A 16,575-nucleotide genomic window follows, 5' to 3' on the forward strand; every position below is an offset into this window, starting at 1 on the left:
GAGGCCCGATGTGACGCTCCTTGTGGTGCGCAATGTAATGCCCAGTGTGACGCCCATTGTGACGCCCTGTGTGATGCCCAGTGCATAAAATCCCAGTATGATGCTCAGCGTGATGCCAAGTGTGACGCCCAGTGTGATGTCCAATGTGACGCCCAGTGTGATGCCCGTTGTGACGCCCAGTGTGATGTCCATTGTCATGCCCAATGTGATGAAAGGTGTGATGCCCAATTTCATGCTCAGTGTGACTCCTTGGGGCGATGCCCAGTATGCAATCCATTTTGACACCCATTGTGATGCCAAGTGCTCACGCCTGGTGTGATTTCCAGTGTGGTGCCTAGTGTGACACCCTGTGTGAAGCACAGTGTGACAACCAGTGTGACACCCAGTGGTTTGTCCATTGTGACTCCCTGTGTCATGCCCATTGTGACGCCCAGCGTGATGACTATTGTCACGGCCACTGCAATGTCCTCTTTCGTGTCCTGTGTTGTCATGTGGATGTCCTGTATTATGTGCAGCGTAATGTCTTGTGGTATATCCTGTTGCGTGTCCTATGGGTTGTCCTGTATTATGTCCAGTATGATGTCTTGTTGTATGTCCTGTGGCATGTCCTATGGGATATCCTGTGGGTTGTTAAGTATAATGCCCATTGTGATATTCTGTGGGATCTCCTGTTGGGTGTCCGATGGGATGTCCTGTTGGGTGTCCGATGGGATCTCCTGTTGGGTGTCAAGTATAATGCCCATTGTGATATTCTGTGGGATGTCCTGTTGGGTGTCCGATGGGATGTCCTGTGGGTTGTCAAGTATAATGCCCATTGTGATATTCTGTGGGATCTCCTGTTGGGTGTCCGATGGGATGTCCTGTGGGTTGTCAAGTATAATGCCCATTGTGATATTCTGTGGGATCTCCTGTTGGGTGTCCGATGGGATGTCCTCTTAGGTGTCCGATGGGATCTCCTGTGGGTTGTCCAGCATTATGTCCAGTCTCATATCCTGTGTGTTGTTCAGTGGATGTCCAGTGAGATACCATATGGGATGTTAGTAATTTGTTTTATATACATTACTTCTTCGTGCCTTACTATTTCGGGTATATAATTCCGGAACGACTACACAGTTCCCGGAAATTAAACAACGACAAATGAGTTTCAAGCTCGCACGCGTATGAGGTGCTGCGATCTCAAGCATACACGAGATGACGGGAGGTCCAAACTCAAACATACACGAGATACATGGAGATTCCAGTTCAGACATACAAAGTGTAGAAGGAGTTTCAGGCTCTTGCGTGCATGAGGTGAAGAGATTTTATAGCTCAGACATTCATGAGGTGACGGGAGATTACAGATCAAATATACGTGGGGCGGAGGAAGGTTACAGCTCAGATACACAATACGTGAAGGAGATTACAGCTGAGACATTCTTGAGGTGGAGGGACATAACAATTCAGACATCCCCATGAGATGAAGGGAGATTACATCTGAGACACGTGAGGTGGAGAGAGATTGCATCTCAGACACGTGAGGGGAAGGCAGATTACATCTCAGATACGTGAGGTGGAGAGAGTTTACAGTTCAGACATACATGAGGTGAAAGAGATTACAGGTCAAACATTTATGAGGTGAAGGGAGATTACGCCCCAGATATTCATCAGGTGGAGGGAGATTACACCTCAGACATACATGGAGTGGAGGGAGATTACACCTCAGACATACATGAAGTGGGGGGAGGTTACAACTGAAACACACAAAGATGGCGGGAGATTGCATCTCGGACACATACTAGGTGAAGGGAGGGTGCAGCTCATATATACACGAAATGAAGGGAGATTGCAGTTGAGATTGCAGTAAAACCTCACATTTTGTGCTCAGTGCGGAACATCCTTTCCCGTATCGTCCACAGTCTTCAGAAATACTAGGGTACATGAAGGTTTGCATGACACTGATAAATTTAGGACATTTAAATTACAAAAGGCAGTGGACGAGTGCCAAAGAACTGATGAACAAGGAAGAATAACCATATAACAGTTGTTTTAATTAACCTAATCAGACATAATGAGTATGTTTCAGGTTTTAGAGTCGACCTGACAATTGAGGACGTGATGTATGTTAACTACTTTCGACAGAGATGTTTTATTATTTTACTTATTTTTTAAACTGACTATGACATTTCATAGGCGTTTAGCAGGTCGGTATATCTGTAATATAGAGTAAGTGAAATTAGAGCCATTACCGATGTAAATAGACGAGGGCAAAACGACCGAGCTTAAACACAAGTTTGTCGTATTTGCAGTGTGAGTTAGCATTAGTTTGTGAGTGCAAAATTAATTTAAATACTATCTTCACAAAACTGTTAGACAGTTGTTCCCTATATACGTATACCCGTTTTTTCTTTGCTTAGAGGGCAGCAATACAGTAACTTCGGCACAACAAAAATTCCATCAATTTATCACCAACAGCATAGCAACTTCAGCCTAAAGCAAGGCGTGATATGGTTCATGTAGTTTAACATTACGCCAACTGCTGAGCGATCGCTCTCATATACAACCAGTCTCTAGTCTCATCATACCCGGATCTCGTCAGTACCCGTCACGTGGTCCAGATCATTTCTGTAATTGGGGGGTGAAAGCACATTTAGAGACGCCAACACACATGGGAACAACGAGCTCGCCTGGACCAATATATAATGTTACATGTGTCGTTGCGTTATGTCTTTGCGCTCAGAGACATTTTTTATATTATACTCTTTAATTTGTGTATTTCCAAGATGGTGGTGTGTGTAAATTGATTTCAACAGTTTATCAGGTATCGTCCATGCTGGCAGGAGAGTAAGCAGTGATAAACACCGGATACAATCAGTATGCAAGTAAATAGGCCCCGTGTTTCGTGTATTACATATACTTCTAGACACATGTAGCCCGTGTATTGGTCACAGTCACAAGAATTATGTAACGGTAAAACATCGTCCCAGTGTAGAAGTAATTCAGTAGCATCTCGAGTTGGAAAGCACAGTAAGTATCTAGGTTATTTCGATTAAAGTAAAAATGAAAATACGGCGAATCAAAAGAAAATTGTGTCTCCAGGAGGTGCCTAGACACCAGACGACCTCATTTATACATACACTGCAATTGGACGAGACAACGGATGAACGCTTTAAATACTTGATCATTTGAAACTCCTTGAATCCTTTTCGGGACCTGTCTTAGACCATCTATTAGCCCGCCAAACAGAGGTCCCCGATTCAGAATCGCTCATCCATGGTGTAGTGTGATATGACAACCGTGGACGGGCCTTCCAACTGAATACACCGCGTGAAAATATTGATTTAATATATCATCCACTCCCATCCCAGACCCTACCCCCCCTCCTATACACACACACACCCTCACCCCCCACCCCCACCCCCCGGGACTCCTTTGTCCTAGTTAGGACATTGTCCCACGCCCCTGGCCTCCACAAAAAGGCGATATGCTTTTCCTAAAGAGGAACATTTTACAGCAAAGGTGCATTCTTTCTCAACTTTCACAAACCGCTAGACGTATTAGGCATCACCGTAACAGTAAGGATGTTGATAGTGAAGCTTTGGCTTCCTTCCAGTCCTACTTTATTTCCACCTTAAGATAATATAGCACATAATATACACAATATTACCTTCTGTGTACTGACACGTTTTACTTGATGCTAAAATACCTAAATAACCCTAGGAAGAAATCACACTTTAGGTATATAACATTATATATCACGTGAAGCAATTTTACTTTCATCAGTTTGGGTTCCCTGGACCGCCCTTCACAGACTGACGAAACTGAAGTGCAAGGTGACCAGGATAATTTGTTGGCATTTTGGATTTTCAAACGACCACGTTTGTTTTTGTACATGGTTTTACACTCAGTGTGACTTGCCTCTCACCCTGCAGGAAACATCATACACGACGCTTAAACTGTAAAGTATGTAACTGGGCTATGTTGAACCGTCTAACAGTTAATCCCTTTAGCCACTAATCCATCCTGTAAACTGCCTGGTCTGACAAAGAAACCCCTGTATGTATCTAGGCATTCGGCTAATCACCTTAACATGACCTTTAGCAGGACATCAGTTCCGCTGGTATTACGACGGAGGACCAGATAAGACACATGAACGTCATTAGCACTGACTGGATACAGCCAGCTCACCCTGGATCACAAATAACATGTGAAGATTAGGATGTGAAGTAATCCATGTTTAGGGCTGGTATCGGGACCCCTGTTGCCTCAGATGCGCAAGTACAGCCCTCCACATGCACACATTGCTGGAGGCATTGATGATATCGCTCCTGTGCTGAAAGGTGAACCCTTTTCTTGACTCAAATGCCATCGGTGGTCAGGACGATAAGGCTCGGACGGGCTGGACACCACGGCGAATTTCTGTTGACACCAATAACGCCGAATGATCTCTTTGTGCTCTCTGGTTTCCATAAACATTTATCTAGGCTTATGGGGACCGCTTCAGATTAACACCTTGGATTAAAATACACAAGGCAGAAGGACACTTTCTACAGAAATATTGGGATTAATTACCCCCTAGTTTTGCCCCACTTCATATCTGTAGGATGAGTGTATATGTGATATGACATATGTGGTATATGCACGGTATGTACTAAATGTGGATATCTTTATACATGATCGTTTATAGAAAGTCCATGTGTTAAGTTACATATACAGTTACGTAGGGACGTTTCGTGAATATCGTACCAAGAACTGAGAAAGCAGCAACGGATTTGTGGAAATGAATGCGTCACTAGTAATCATATCATTTCATGTGTAACAAACATGCTGGACAATTTGTCAACAGAAAACCGAGACTGCAGTCCCTCGGTCAATAATGCCTTGCCTCATTTCAAATATCGCTTTCACGATATCACGAAGTATGGTGATTCAATGAGAAGGTCGGTAATGACCTGCAGCCAAAAAAATACAATTGACGATTGGCGTGTCTTGATGAACTGTTTTCAAAGAGAAGTTGCGTAGTGTGGAAAGCATTCTCAAATCTAAATTTGGTTAGAAAATTTAATTCAGTTCAGTATCTTCCACGGAGAGATTGTACTTGTTCCAGCACTTAGATAACATGGCTACTTTACACCGTGACGCCAGCATTTAGGACAGTCAGAAAGTATGCGTCTTACCAAAATACAAATGATATAATTATTCAAGAAAGTAAAATGTACTGAACTATTCAAAAGAGTATTATGAGAGGCAAACAACATTTATCAGAACATTAATACAAAAGCATAAAAAGAGTTTGTCTTCTGATATTTGCTAAAACATAACAAAGATTAGGATTGATTATTTTAAAACATAATTTGTCGATATCATGCTTTTCTAAAATTCTGGACTTAAATCAACACAATCCTTTAAGGTAACACCAACATGTCATCATATAACACGCAGCGAAACACTGCATATAATTCGTCCTTAATATCAGAAAGATATTTATAACCTCTTTAACAAGAATATGTTCAAAACGACCATGGATCATTGATTATATCTTGATCTGTTGTCGGGTTGGACATCATCAGTAATGCTAAGCATTACAAGCGTAAGCCCGAAACATACAACAGGTCGTGCCTGCTTCATAGCATCTACCCCGTCATTGCCAGGTCACGTCTGCTTCATGGCATCTACGCTGCCATTGTCAGGTCATTTCTGCTTCATAGCATCTACCCCGCCATTGTCAAGTCATTTCTGCTTCATAAAATCTACCCCGTCACTGTCAGGTCAAGTCTCAACGTAGCATCTACCCCGCCACTATCAGGTCACCTCTGCTTCATAGCATCTACCCCGTCATTGCCAGTTCATGCCTGCTTCAATGCATCTACCCCGCCCTTGTCAGGTCATTTCTGCTTCACAGCATCTACTCCGCTCTTGGCAGGTCATTGTATATAGTTATTAATAGCCTTCATGCTTCCTCAACTATTTGAACTGTACTTGTCAATGTATTTAGTGCGTAACTGAGTTGTCTCCTCTGCGATATTTTGATTATATGCAGTAATTAATTCATCGTTCAAGTATGTAGGTTGCTTGTTACCTATGCGATATTTTGACTGTATTCAGTAATGCATCGTTGAAGTAAACATACAGCTTGGAACACCTGCGATGTAATTACATGAAAGTAGTTGTGTGATACATACTATAACCGCCAGTCTCCCTTGCTTCCAACGTGGGCGACATCTGTATATGTGTACTGGGGACATAAACCATTCATTAAATTAGCGTTTATGTTGAAATCATCTCAGTTCGACAGCGATTTGAATGTAGCCTGACACTGCAGTAAGATGAACTTATGTATTGCACGTTAAGTTAAATTCATACTAACCTTGAACTTTAACTGATTCCTAATGATGCACACTTTCCTTTTTGCAGGAAGTCGTGAGGCTGCCTTCAGCTACGCCATGAGTTCTGCTGGAGTTACGTACGCTATCACCCAGGCGTGCAGCCTAGGGAACCTCACTAACTGTAGCTGTGATAAAGACAAAATGGACGGTAAACTCGCCCCAGAAGGCTGGAAGTGGGGCGGGTGTAGTGCCGATATTAAATATGGATTGAAATTAGCACGTAAATTTATGGATGCTCGGGAAATAGCTGAGAGTGCAAGATCGTTGATGAATCTTCATAACAACAGAGCGGGACGGAAGGTAGGCAAACTGTACACACTGCCGTGTGGTCTCAACTCATTCATGTATGCTATATTCATATTTTTAACCCTCAAGGTAATACTTCCACGTGGGGGTGGAAGACAGTGTTCATCCACTGAACAAAGGGAACAAAATGACATACAATGAATCTGTATATTGAAAAAGAAAACGTAAGTCTCTTTGGAATAAGACTGATGCTAAACACATTCACTCGAAGCAAAATGTGACGAAACTAAATGGATTTGTACAAGGAAATGTTGGGTCTCCCCTTCCACTGCGGCTGCCGTTCCATGTCACCACCTGAACATCTCCACTTTAAGCTTTGTCAACATTAGACAACTGCTTTACGTATCTGTCGTAGTTTATGCTGTACCTTTGTCAAAACCTCTTTTGACTTCTATCATCGAACGCCATATCTTAACACTCCTGTGATTTTTGGGAGGACAAAACGTTACAAAAGAAAACCTTGCAAGAATAGACCAAGTGTCACAGAAGCCGACGTAAAGGATTAATTGCAGCAGATTTATTCTTGTTGGTAAGATACACCTCCGTCAACAGCCAACTAGGTGTCACGACACGACACACAGCAGCCGACAACATTCCTCAACTTCTTTTCCAACAATAGAAATAAAAACGAAAGCTAAGACGTACTAGATAATGCAAGCAGTCTCACCCCGTCTGGGTAGGAATAGGCTAATATATAGCGAGCGTACAGTTTAGGGGGCCAAAGGTTCTTCGGTGTTGCTAATTCGATATAAGGAGCCCTTACAAGTCTAACCAGAGTTTCACTGCCATTCGCATTAACGGGATATATGTTTTCAGACCCCTTTCAACTTCGTCTTTTGCAATAACCTTAGCCGTCACACGTGGTAAGGTAATCTGTGCTGCTGAGACAAGTTGTTTATTTATTGGTGCTAGTCAGGAAGGTCCGTTTTCGATTCTTTGTTAACTTAGTGTTGAAGGTAATTAGCATCTACATTCGATATGGCATACAACGTTTCCAGTGGACACCGTAGGTGCAGATGCCGAAAGGCTGCCCTAACACAATGTATAACATTGGTAAGTGTCTTCGCACAAACAACGGAGCATGGATATAATTATGTTGTCGAAGGAGACATTGATACAAGCTGCCTCTCTCATCGGTATAATTATATGTCATTTGTCCCGTCCACGGGAATACAGAACATATGTACATGTTGCCCCCACCACGTGGATACAGAACACACGTTTGTGCTGCCCCCTCCACGTGGATACAGAACACATGTTTGTGTTGCCCCCTCCAAGCGAATGCAGAACATATGTTTATGTTGCTCTCTTCATGCGAATGTCAGTATCATGACATGCCTCTTCACATCCTCATCTCGCGCTGAAAATCCATAACGTATCCCAACCGAAACCTGCTCTCCTCCACGCACGCACGCACGCACGGACGCACACACACACGCACACACGCACACACATGTCTCGCGTCGCAATGGTTTCGACCGGTGCACGTAACCGATCCTTCTTTAAGTGTCCGACGAGCGATTATTTAGTAATCACGGCATTAAACTAATTTAACTGTATAGAACTTGGAGGGGATTCTACACATAATCATCTGCGTGATATTTTAAACGCTTTGCCAAATTTAACACAACAATATGTCTACGAAACTTATCGGCATTCCCTCAGCTTGATAATAGTGTAAGAATCTACACCGAAACGTCGCTCTATGCAACAAACAAACATTCGCATCGGCCCCAATGTTTGCTCGGTCATGTCGTCTGGATCTCAATCATGGTGAAACTACCATGGATCATATACTGTTGACCCCATCCTGTAGATACGCCTCAAGATGACCTGACTGACGTTCACCTGTCACCTCACCCGTCACCACCTATCAATCAAACTGATTGATTAATGAACTGCCTCTGGTAAGCCACGCCCTATACTGTATCGGCAGGTGTATGTAACATCATCAACGCATCAGCGCTGTGTAAAATGATCCAGATACATTTCTTACTTCAATTCTTCAGAATGCTGATGATCGGCTCAGTTTGACATCTTGTGTTATTACCCATTTAGTATTTGGAAAAGAGTAACAGCTTTATGTTGAAAATAAAGCGTTATTCTATGTTGCCAAACTGATGAGGGAGGGTGGGTGGGGGAGGGGGGGGGATTGTCCTCCATGCTGAAGCAAATGAAGTGTTCCTGTACTAGACTCCAACTGTTGATGTATATATCGTCTGATCGTCTTCAGGCAGTGGGTAGAAAAAGGAGGTGATGAAACTAGAATTCTATTGTGCTGAGACTGTGGCATATGTAATCAGGATAATGCCTGATCAGGATAATGACAAAGCACGCTGATATATTGTTAATTAAAGCGTTCGTCATAAACAAAAACTTGACAATTGACTTGGTCACGTGACCATTGCCACCGGTAGGCGACGGTTTGACCAATCTATCTGTTTATGTCGGTATACCTGAGAAGGCGAAGTCGCATTGCTGGAAGCCGACACATCGCTAGGGCATCGTAGCAATTGACCTTTAACTTTACATCTCCTCAAAGAACAGGAACATAACAAATGAACATGTTTGTCGACAACTATCTTGTAGATATGTTGGTGTCCAGGTATCTCACAAAACATAGACGTTAATAAATCTGTGCTCAGCTGGGCGATGGAGGTCTAGGGTATGGGGGTGTACTACTGCCCTTGATAGCAAAACAACGGTATGTCACCCATCTCTGCGTCTCACGTCTCAAATGGTTATATTTCTATTTTACACGTCAGATGATATACCACAGGACGCAGTGGCATGTATATAAATGTATTTTGAAATCTAGTGACACATCACCTGGATGAAGTCACGTATATTGATGCATCAACATGTAAATGTGAGACGTAGAGCAATATATCACCATAAGCATGTGAGAAGTAAAATGACATATCAGCACGTAAATGTGAGAAGCAGAGCGATATATCATCATGAGCATGAAGTAGAATGTCATATGAATATGAGGACGTGAGAAGTAGAATGGTATATCAGCATGAGGATGTGAGAAATAGATTGATATATATATATGAGCAAGTGGGAAGTAGAAAGTCATATGAACACGAGGATGTTAGAAGTAGAATGATATATCAACATGAGGATGTGAGAAGCAGAATGCTATATCAGCATGAGGATGTGAGAAGTGGAGTGATATCACAACATGGACATGTGAGAGTAGAATGGCATATAAATATAAACGTGTGAGAAATAGAATGCTATATCAACATGAGGCTGTGAGAAATAGAGACATATGTCAACATAAGGAGTTGAGAAGTACAATAATATCTCACAAGGATTTGAGAAGTAGTTATTCATTAACACGAGGATGTGAGAAGCAGGATGATATATCAACACGAGGATGGGAGAAGTAGAGTGATATCACATGACGATGTGAGAAGTAGAGTGATATCATAACATGAGGATGTGAGAAGTAGAGTGATATCACAACATGAGGATGTGAGAAGGAGAGTGATATCACAACATGACGATGTGAGAAGTAGAGTGATATCACACCACGAGGATGTGAGAAGTAGAGTAATATCACAACATGACGATGTGAGAAGTAGAGTGATATCACAACATGAGGATGTGAGAAGTAAGATGATATCACAACATGAGGATGTGAGAAGTAGAGTGATATCACAACATGAGGATGTGAGAAGTAGAGTGATATCACAGCATGAGGATGTGAGAGGCAGAATGATATATCAACACGAGGATGTGAGAAGTAGAGTGATATCACAACATGAGGATGTGAGAAGTAGAGTGATATCACAGCATGAGGATGTGAGAGGCAGAATGATATATCAACACGAGGATGGGAGAGGTAGAGTGATATCACAACATGAGGATGTGAGAAGTAGAGTGATATCACAACATGAGGATGTGAGAGGCAGAATGATATATCAACACGAGGATGGGAGAAGTAGAGTGATATCACAACATGAGGATGTGAGAAGTAGAGTGATATCACAGCATGAGGATGTGAGAGGCAGAATGATATATCAACACGAGGATGGGAGAAGTAGAGTGATATCACAACATGAGGATGTGAGAAGTAGAGTGATATCACAACATGAGGATGTGAGAAATAGAGTGATATCACAACATGAGGATGTGAGAAGGAGAGTGACATCACAGCATGAGGATGTGAGAAGTAGAGTGATATCACAACACGAGGATGTGAGAAGTAGGATGATATCACAACATGAGGATGTGAGAAGTAGAGTGATATCACAACATGAGGATGTGAGAAGTAGAGTGATATCACAACCTGAGAATGTGAGAAGTAGAGTGATATCACAACATGAGGATGTGAGAGGCAGAATGATATATCAACACGAGGATGGGAGAAGTAGAGTGATATCACAACATGAGGATGTGAGAAGTAGAGTGATATCACAACACGAATATGTGAGAAGTAGAGTGATATCACAACACGAGGATGTGAGAAGTAGGATGATATCACAACATGAGGATGTGAGAAGTAGAGTGATATCACAACATGAGGATGTGAGAAGTAGAGTGATATCACAGCATGAGGATGTGAGAGGCAGAATGATATATCAACACGAGGATGTGAGAAGTAGAGTGATATCACAGCATGAGGATGTGAGAGGCAGAATGATATATCAACACGAGGATGTGAGAAGTAGAGTGATATCACAACATGAGGATGTGAGAAGTAGAGTGATATCACAACATGAGGATGTGAGAAGTAGAGTGACATCACAACATGAGGATGTGAGAAGTAGAGTGATATTACAACATGTGGATATGAGAAGTAGAGTGATATCACAACATGAGGATGTAGGAAGTAGGGTGATGCATCAACATGAGGATGTGAGAAGTAGATTGTTAAATCAACTCAACAAATGGAGGAAGTAGAGACATATATCAACATGACATGAAGATGTGACATGTATATGAAGTTTTCCACAAGGAAACACTGCTTCGTCCTCATTTGTAGAGGTGCACGTGACCTCCTATATTGGTCGTATAATGTTTTTCACGTGGGAAGCTAACCGTGCTCGCTCGATGCAGACTGTGCTTCGTTGTCTATTCATATACTGTAATGAGCAGTCAAATTAAAGTATTCTTCTTCTTGCTCATAAAGTATTCCTTCTCCTCACACATTACCCATTCCTTCTCACTCACGAACTGTTCCTTCTCCTCACACATTACCCATTACTTCTCACTCATTAACTATTCCTTCTTCTCACTCATTTACTATTCATTTTTTTCACAGAGGAGCTAGTCCTTCTTCACACACGTTAAAATACCCTTTTCTCACACAGCATCTAGGAATTTTTTCTCATACATTAACTATTCTTTCTTCTCACACATTACTTATCCCGTCTTCTCACACATTAACTATCCCGTCTTCTCACACTTTAACTATTCCATCTTCTCACACATCAACTATTTCTTCCTTTTCAACATTAACGTCCGCCGAATTGATCGCGGAGTTAATCTTGCACCAAGGAACAGACTAAACATTGCTGGCTTTTATGTCTTAATCGTCTGGTAAAGGTTTGACAGTTTTTGTTGTGACTGAGTTAAGACTTCAATAGCCTATTTACCCCCGGCGTCAGTCAAGCCTGCTTACTATAAGGAGAAGGAGAGGACATTACCGTGTGCTCAAGGTTCCAGTCCAGTGTTATGTTCAACACCGCGTCTCCACCATCTGATGGCGGACTTAAAATAATCCAGTAGAGACATTTAGCTAGTGTCACAGTATCTCATCCACTCACTGTGCCCTATAAAGCATTTCACAAAATGACGCACATTCGTTGAATTATCTGGTCAAAACAGTTAAGTTAGCCTATATAATATTTCAGAAAAACTTGATCATATGATTATATGTATTGTATGTGTGCACAACAGGAGAGATGTAGAGAGGAGTGCAGACCTTATATCAGTGAGCTCTGGTATATCTGTGTGATATATGTGAGAGGTATGTCGATATACGTGTCGATATACGTGTCGATATGTGTATGATATAGTTAGACATATCAGTGCTTATTATGTCTTTGAGATATGAAAAGACACAAAAGAGATCATATATGTGAGAAAGAGATAGGATATGTGCAATTTCTGCAAAACATGCCATCGATATATACTAAGCAAACCAAATAAAGGATCACAGGAAAATTCAAGAGTTTCGTTGGTATTTTCCAGTTTTCATCACCAAACCACTCTGATAGCTTATAATAAAAAGTGGAGAGAAATTTATATATATATATATATGTATATGTATATGCATATGTATATGTTATACATGTGTGGTACATGAGTGATATGTGATATATACATGCTGTCACATGCGCGACAACTCGTCTGCATGAGATAGATGCAAGTGATATGGATGCGATATATGGGAAACTTGCACGACAAAGATTTGAGATATATCTTTGATTGTGCAGAATATATTCGAGATATACGCGATATATGTGTGCTGTATGAGGTATGTGATATATTCGTGATATACGCAATATTCAAGTGAAATACCAGTTCTCATTTGGACAATGTATTTCAATTTGAAGCGATCCTTCGTTACATATTTTGGAATGGTTAGTTCCACAAAATAGTTCTCAGGGCGTGCAGGTGCAACTTCTCGATTAATAATGATTGCTCGTTGGTACAACTCCTTTAGCAGTTTGTGATTGGACTTACTTTACTAACGATAAACTAATTTATTTTTTCATTGACATTATTATTGAAGATTGATTTCTAAATGTTTATGACTTTGGACTTCATTCATAAAAACATCCTCCGTGTATACATTTGGTATAACACTAGATCCGACTTTGTGGCAAAATGTTATAGTTTGGGTCTTACGGGAGTGAATTCTACGCATTTGCATGTCAAGTTTGTTCAATTGTTATTGATGCTGTTTACTGTAGATACCTGAACTATGATACCTTTATATCTTAAGAATTCCATACCTATTCAAGCCTCTAAAATAACAATTGTAATCTTAGAAATATGTCTAACTTACGCACTGTCAAGTGTAGATCCCGGTCTTATGCCAAATTGTTTCCCCCCGCACACGATCAATTTGTGGCATAATCTACCAGATGAAGTACCTAATGCACACACTTTAAAATATGTGTCCTTCGCCAATCGTTCTGGTTTACGTGAAAAAAATACAACTGCACTTGACGTATGGCTCCAGATTCTGCCAAATTGTCCACCGCCGCCTCCGACTTGGCTGCAGGTACTTCAATGCTGATAAGTGAAGACTGCATGTATCAGACACCTCATACTGCATACGCAGGTCTATGCTTAAGGCACGTGTGAAATATATACTGATTTATAAAACATGTATGGCAGGTAGGTCTGTGAAATACAGGCGAAATGTGTATGAGATTATAGTAATTGGTCGACGCTATACTTGAAAGATAATTATAAGTCGTTGTTATGCTGAAATCGGTTGGACACACTTTGAGTGATTAGTCAATATTTTACTTGAATGATAGTCACATCCTGTGAGTTTTAATGAAAGGTTAATAAAATACATGTAGCTAATATCTGGTTCGTAGTGAGTTGATATTATAAATAAAGGGCAATTTATCGAACTGTGAGTTAATAGTTCAAGAAAGCGTCGTCAAGTGCTGCATGTCAGTGATCGTTATTCTGGAATTGGAGGATTCAGTAATACACAAATATTCAATGTATTCGTACGACACGAAATATTCTAATAACAAGAAACACAATGTCACGTGGTTAGATTGGGATTCAGTCTTCATGCCTCAGAGTAGGAATGTGAGTTATTCAGAATCCAGCGTTTCCCTCGAGGCATCTGGAACCTTTTACCTGTGTGAAACCGGTACGTGCTGTTGTTGAATGTGTTCCGATAGCCAGCAGTATTCACTTCTTAGACATGTGAATCTGTCTGTGGGAAGTAGTCTGACCAAGTAATTCACGCACAGATGCGAGAATGAATCCTCCTCGTGCGAATACCGTGTTGTCTTATGTACTATTTTCATGTTATGTTCTGCAATGGGCCATATTTCAGTAACGAGGTTTCTGACAAGCAGATATCCGATACGTTTCTCTCTGATACATGCATCGATTTTCGTAAATCTGGACCTGTTCGGAGATCTTTCACCTACTAAAAGACAGAAAACGTAAGTACGAGGGTTGGTTGAAAAGTTCTCAGCCTAAGTGGTTTTTCCCCACCAGGTAGAGACAGGTGTTTGCCACCAATGAGGACAATCATTTAGTGAATCATAGACACAAGAACTACAAACGTACTAATAGTTTTATCTCAACTACAGCTCTTTTGGTAAACCTACCTTCTGAAATCATCAGAAATGGACAAAACTGAATACAGGGCAGTCATCAAGTACTTGCAAAAGAAAGGGATGTCCCCAACACAGATACATGCTGACATGGTCTCCACTCTAGGGGATGATGCTCCTTCATTTTCCACAGTAAAGAAGTGGGCTGCAGAATGTACGCGTGGCAGACAAAGCCTTGATGATGACCCACGCTCAGGAAGGCTTTCAACAACAACCCCTCCAGAAAACATCACGCGAGTGCTCGATATGTTGATGGATGATCGAAGATTGACTACTCGACATATTGCTAGTGTAGTGGGCATCTCTCATGAGAGGGTTGAGCATATTATCACCAACGAATTAGGAATGACTAAAGTTTCTGCAAGATGGGTGCCAAAGCTCTTGACAGCAGAACAGAAACGTGTCAGGTTCCAGACGTCCCTTGACAATTTGCGTCGTTTTGAAGCAGATCCCGATGATTTTGTGGCACAATTTGTAACCATGGATGAGACCTGGATACATCACTTTCAACCAGAAACAAAACTACAGTCAAAACAGTGGAAGCATCCTGATTCACCAGCTCCGAAGAAAGCCAAGTCTGTTCCTTCAGCTGGAAAGGTGATGGCATCAGTCTTTTGGGATTCCAGGGGTATTCTGCTCATTGATTATCTTGAAAAAGGTCAAACTATCAACGGCAGATACTATGCTGATCTACTGAACCAGTTGCGAGAAGCAATCAAAGCCAAACGACGAGGGATGATCGCTAAAGGTGTCCTCTTCCACCAAGACAATGCGCCTGTTCACAAATCGGTGGTGGCCATGTCAACAATCCGCAATTGTGGCTTTGAACTCATTGACCATCCTCCTTATTCACCTGATTTGGCTCCTTCTGACTTCCACCTGTTCCCCAAAATGAAAAAGGAACTCGCCGGTTGCCATTTTGCAAGTAATGATGACGTCATTTCCGCTGTGACTGATTTTTTTAGGGTAGCTGAAAAAGATTTCTTCCTGACCGGGATTCGGGCCTTGCAGCATCACTGGCAAAAGTGTGTGAACTTGGAAGGGGACTATGTAGAAAAATAAATTACAAACGTGGACTTTGTAACTTTTTTTCACAGTGAGACTTAGAACTTTTCAGCCAACCCTCGTACTATCATTCAGGGCCTGGATCAGTATGATGATGTTACTGAACCGTGCATTGCTGACAATGATGAGGAAAGCTGCAAAATATTCGACGACACTTTCATTGATATACTTGACATCCATGCGTCTGTATTACTGTTCGCTCCGCACACACTATTAGCAACATTCAACATTTGTGTACAGACATAACACAGGGGTCAACTCGAAATTTATCGGCAGATGTTCATGGCAGCCAGGAAGAATGTCTGGTCAAACAACTGTTTGTTTGTGCCGTAAACAAGAACTGTAACAAATAATTATTTGTACCGTTAAACCATCTCCTTTAAGGGGAACCAAAGAGAGAAGTGTCCAGCTAGCACATAACGCTCCCGCACATAATGCTCCCGATTACAGCGAATTACGAATGTTCCTGACTAAAATCATTATCGAACCCGTTACTGATGGATATCATA

The 16,575-nt window shown here is 41.5% G+C and overlaps 1 protein-coding gene across 2 annotated transcripts in view; it reads left to right on the forward strand.

Annotated features, from left to right (window-relative positions):
• Window positions 1-16,575, forward strand: part of LOC137296681 (protein Wnt-7b-like) — a 143,096-nt gene that overhangs the window by 93,332 nt on the left and 33,189 nt on the right. For both annotated transcript variants that reach the window (XM_067828499.1, XM_067828500.1), the window contains exon 3: window positions 6,391-6,662. In XM_067828499.1, coding sequence (XP_067684600.1) covers window positions 6,391-6,662 — 272 coding nt within the window. The remainder of the gene's footprint in view (window positions 1-6,390; window positions 6,663-16,575) is intronic.

The sequence above is a fragment of the Haliotis asinina genome, chromosome 9 (genome assembly GCF_037392515.1).
Source record: "Haliotis asinina isolate JCU_RB_2024 chromosome 9, JCU_Hal_asi_v2, whole genome shotgun sequence".
NCBI lineage: Eukaryota > Metazoa > Mollusca > Gastropoda > Lepetellida > Haliotidae > Haliotis > Haliotis asinina.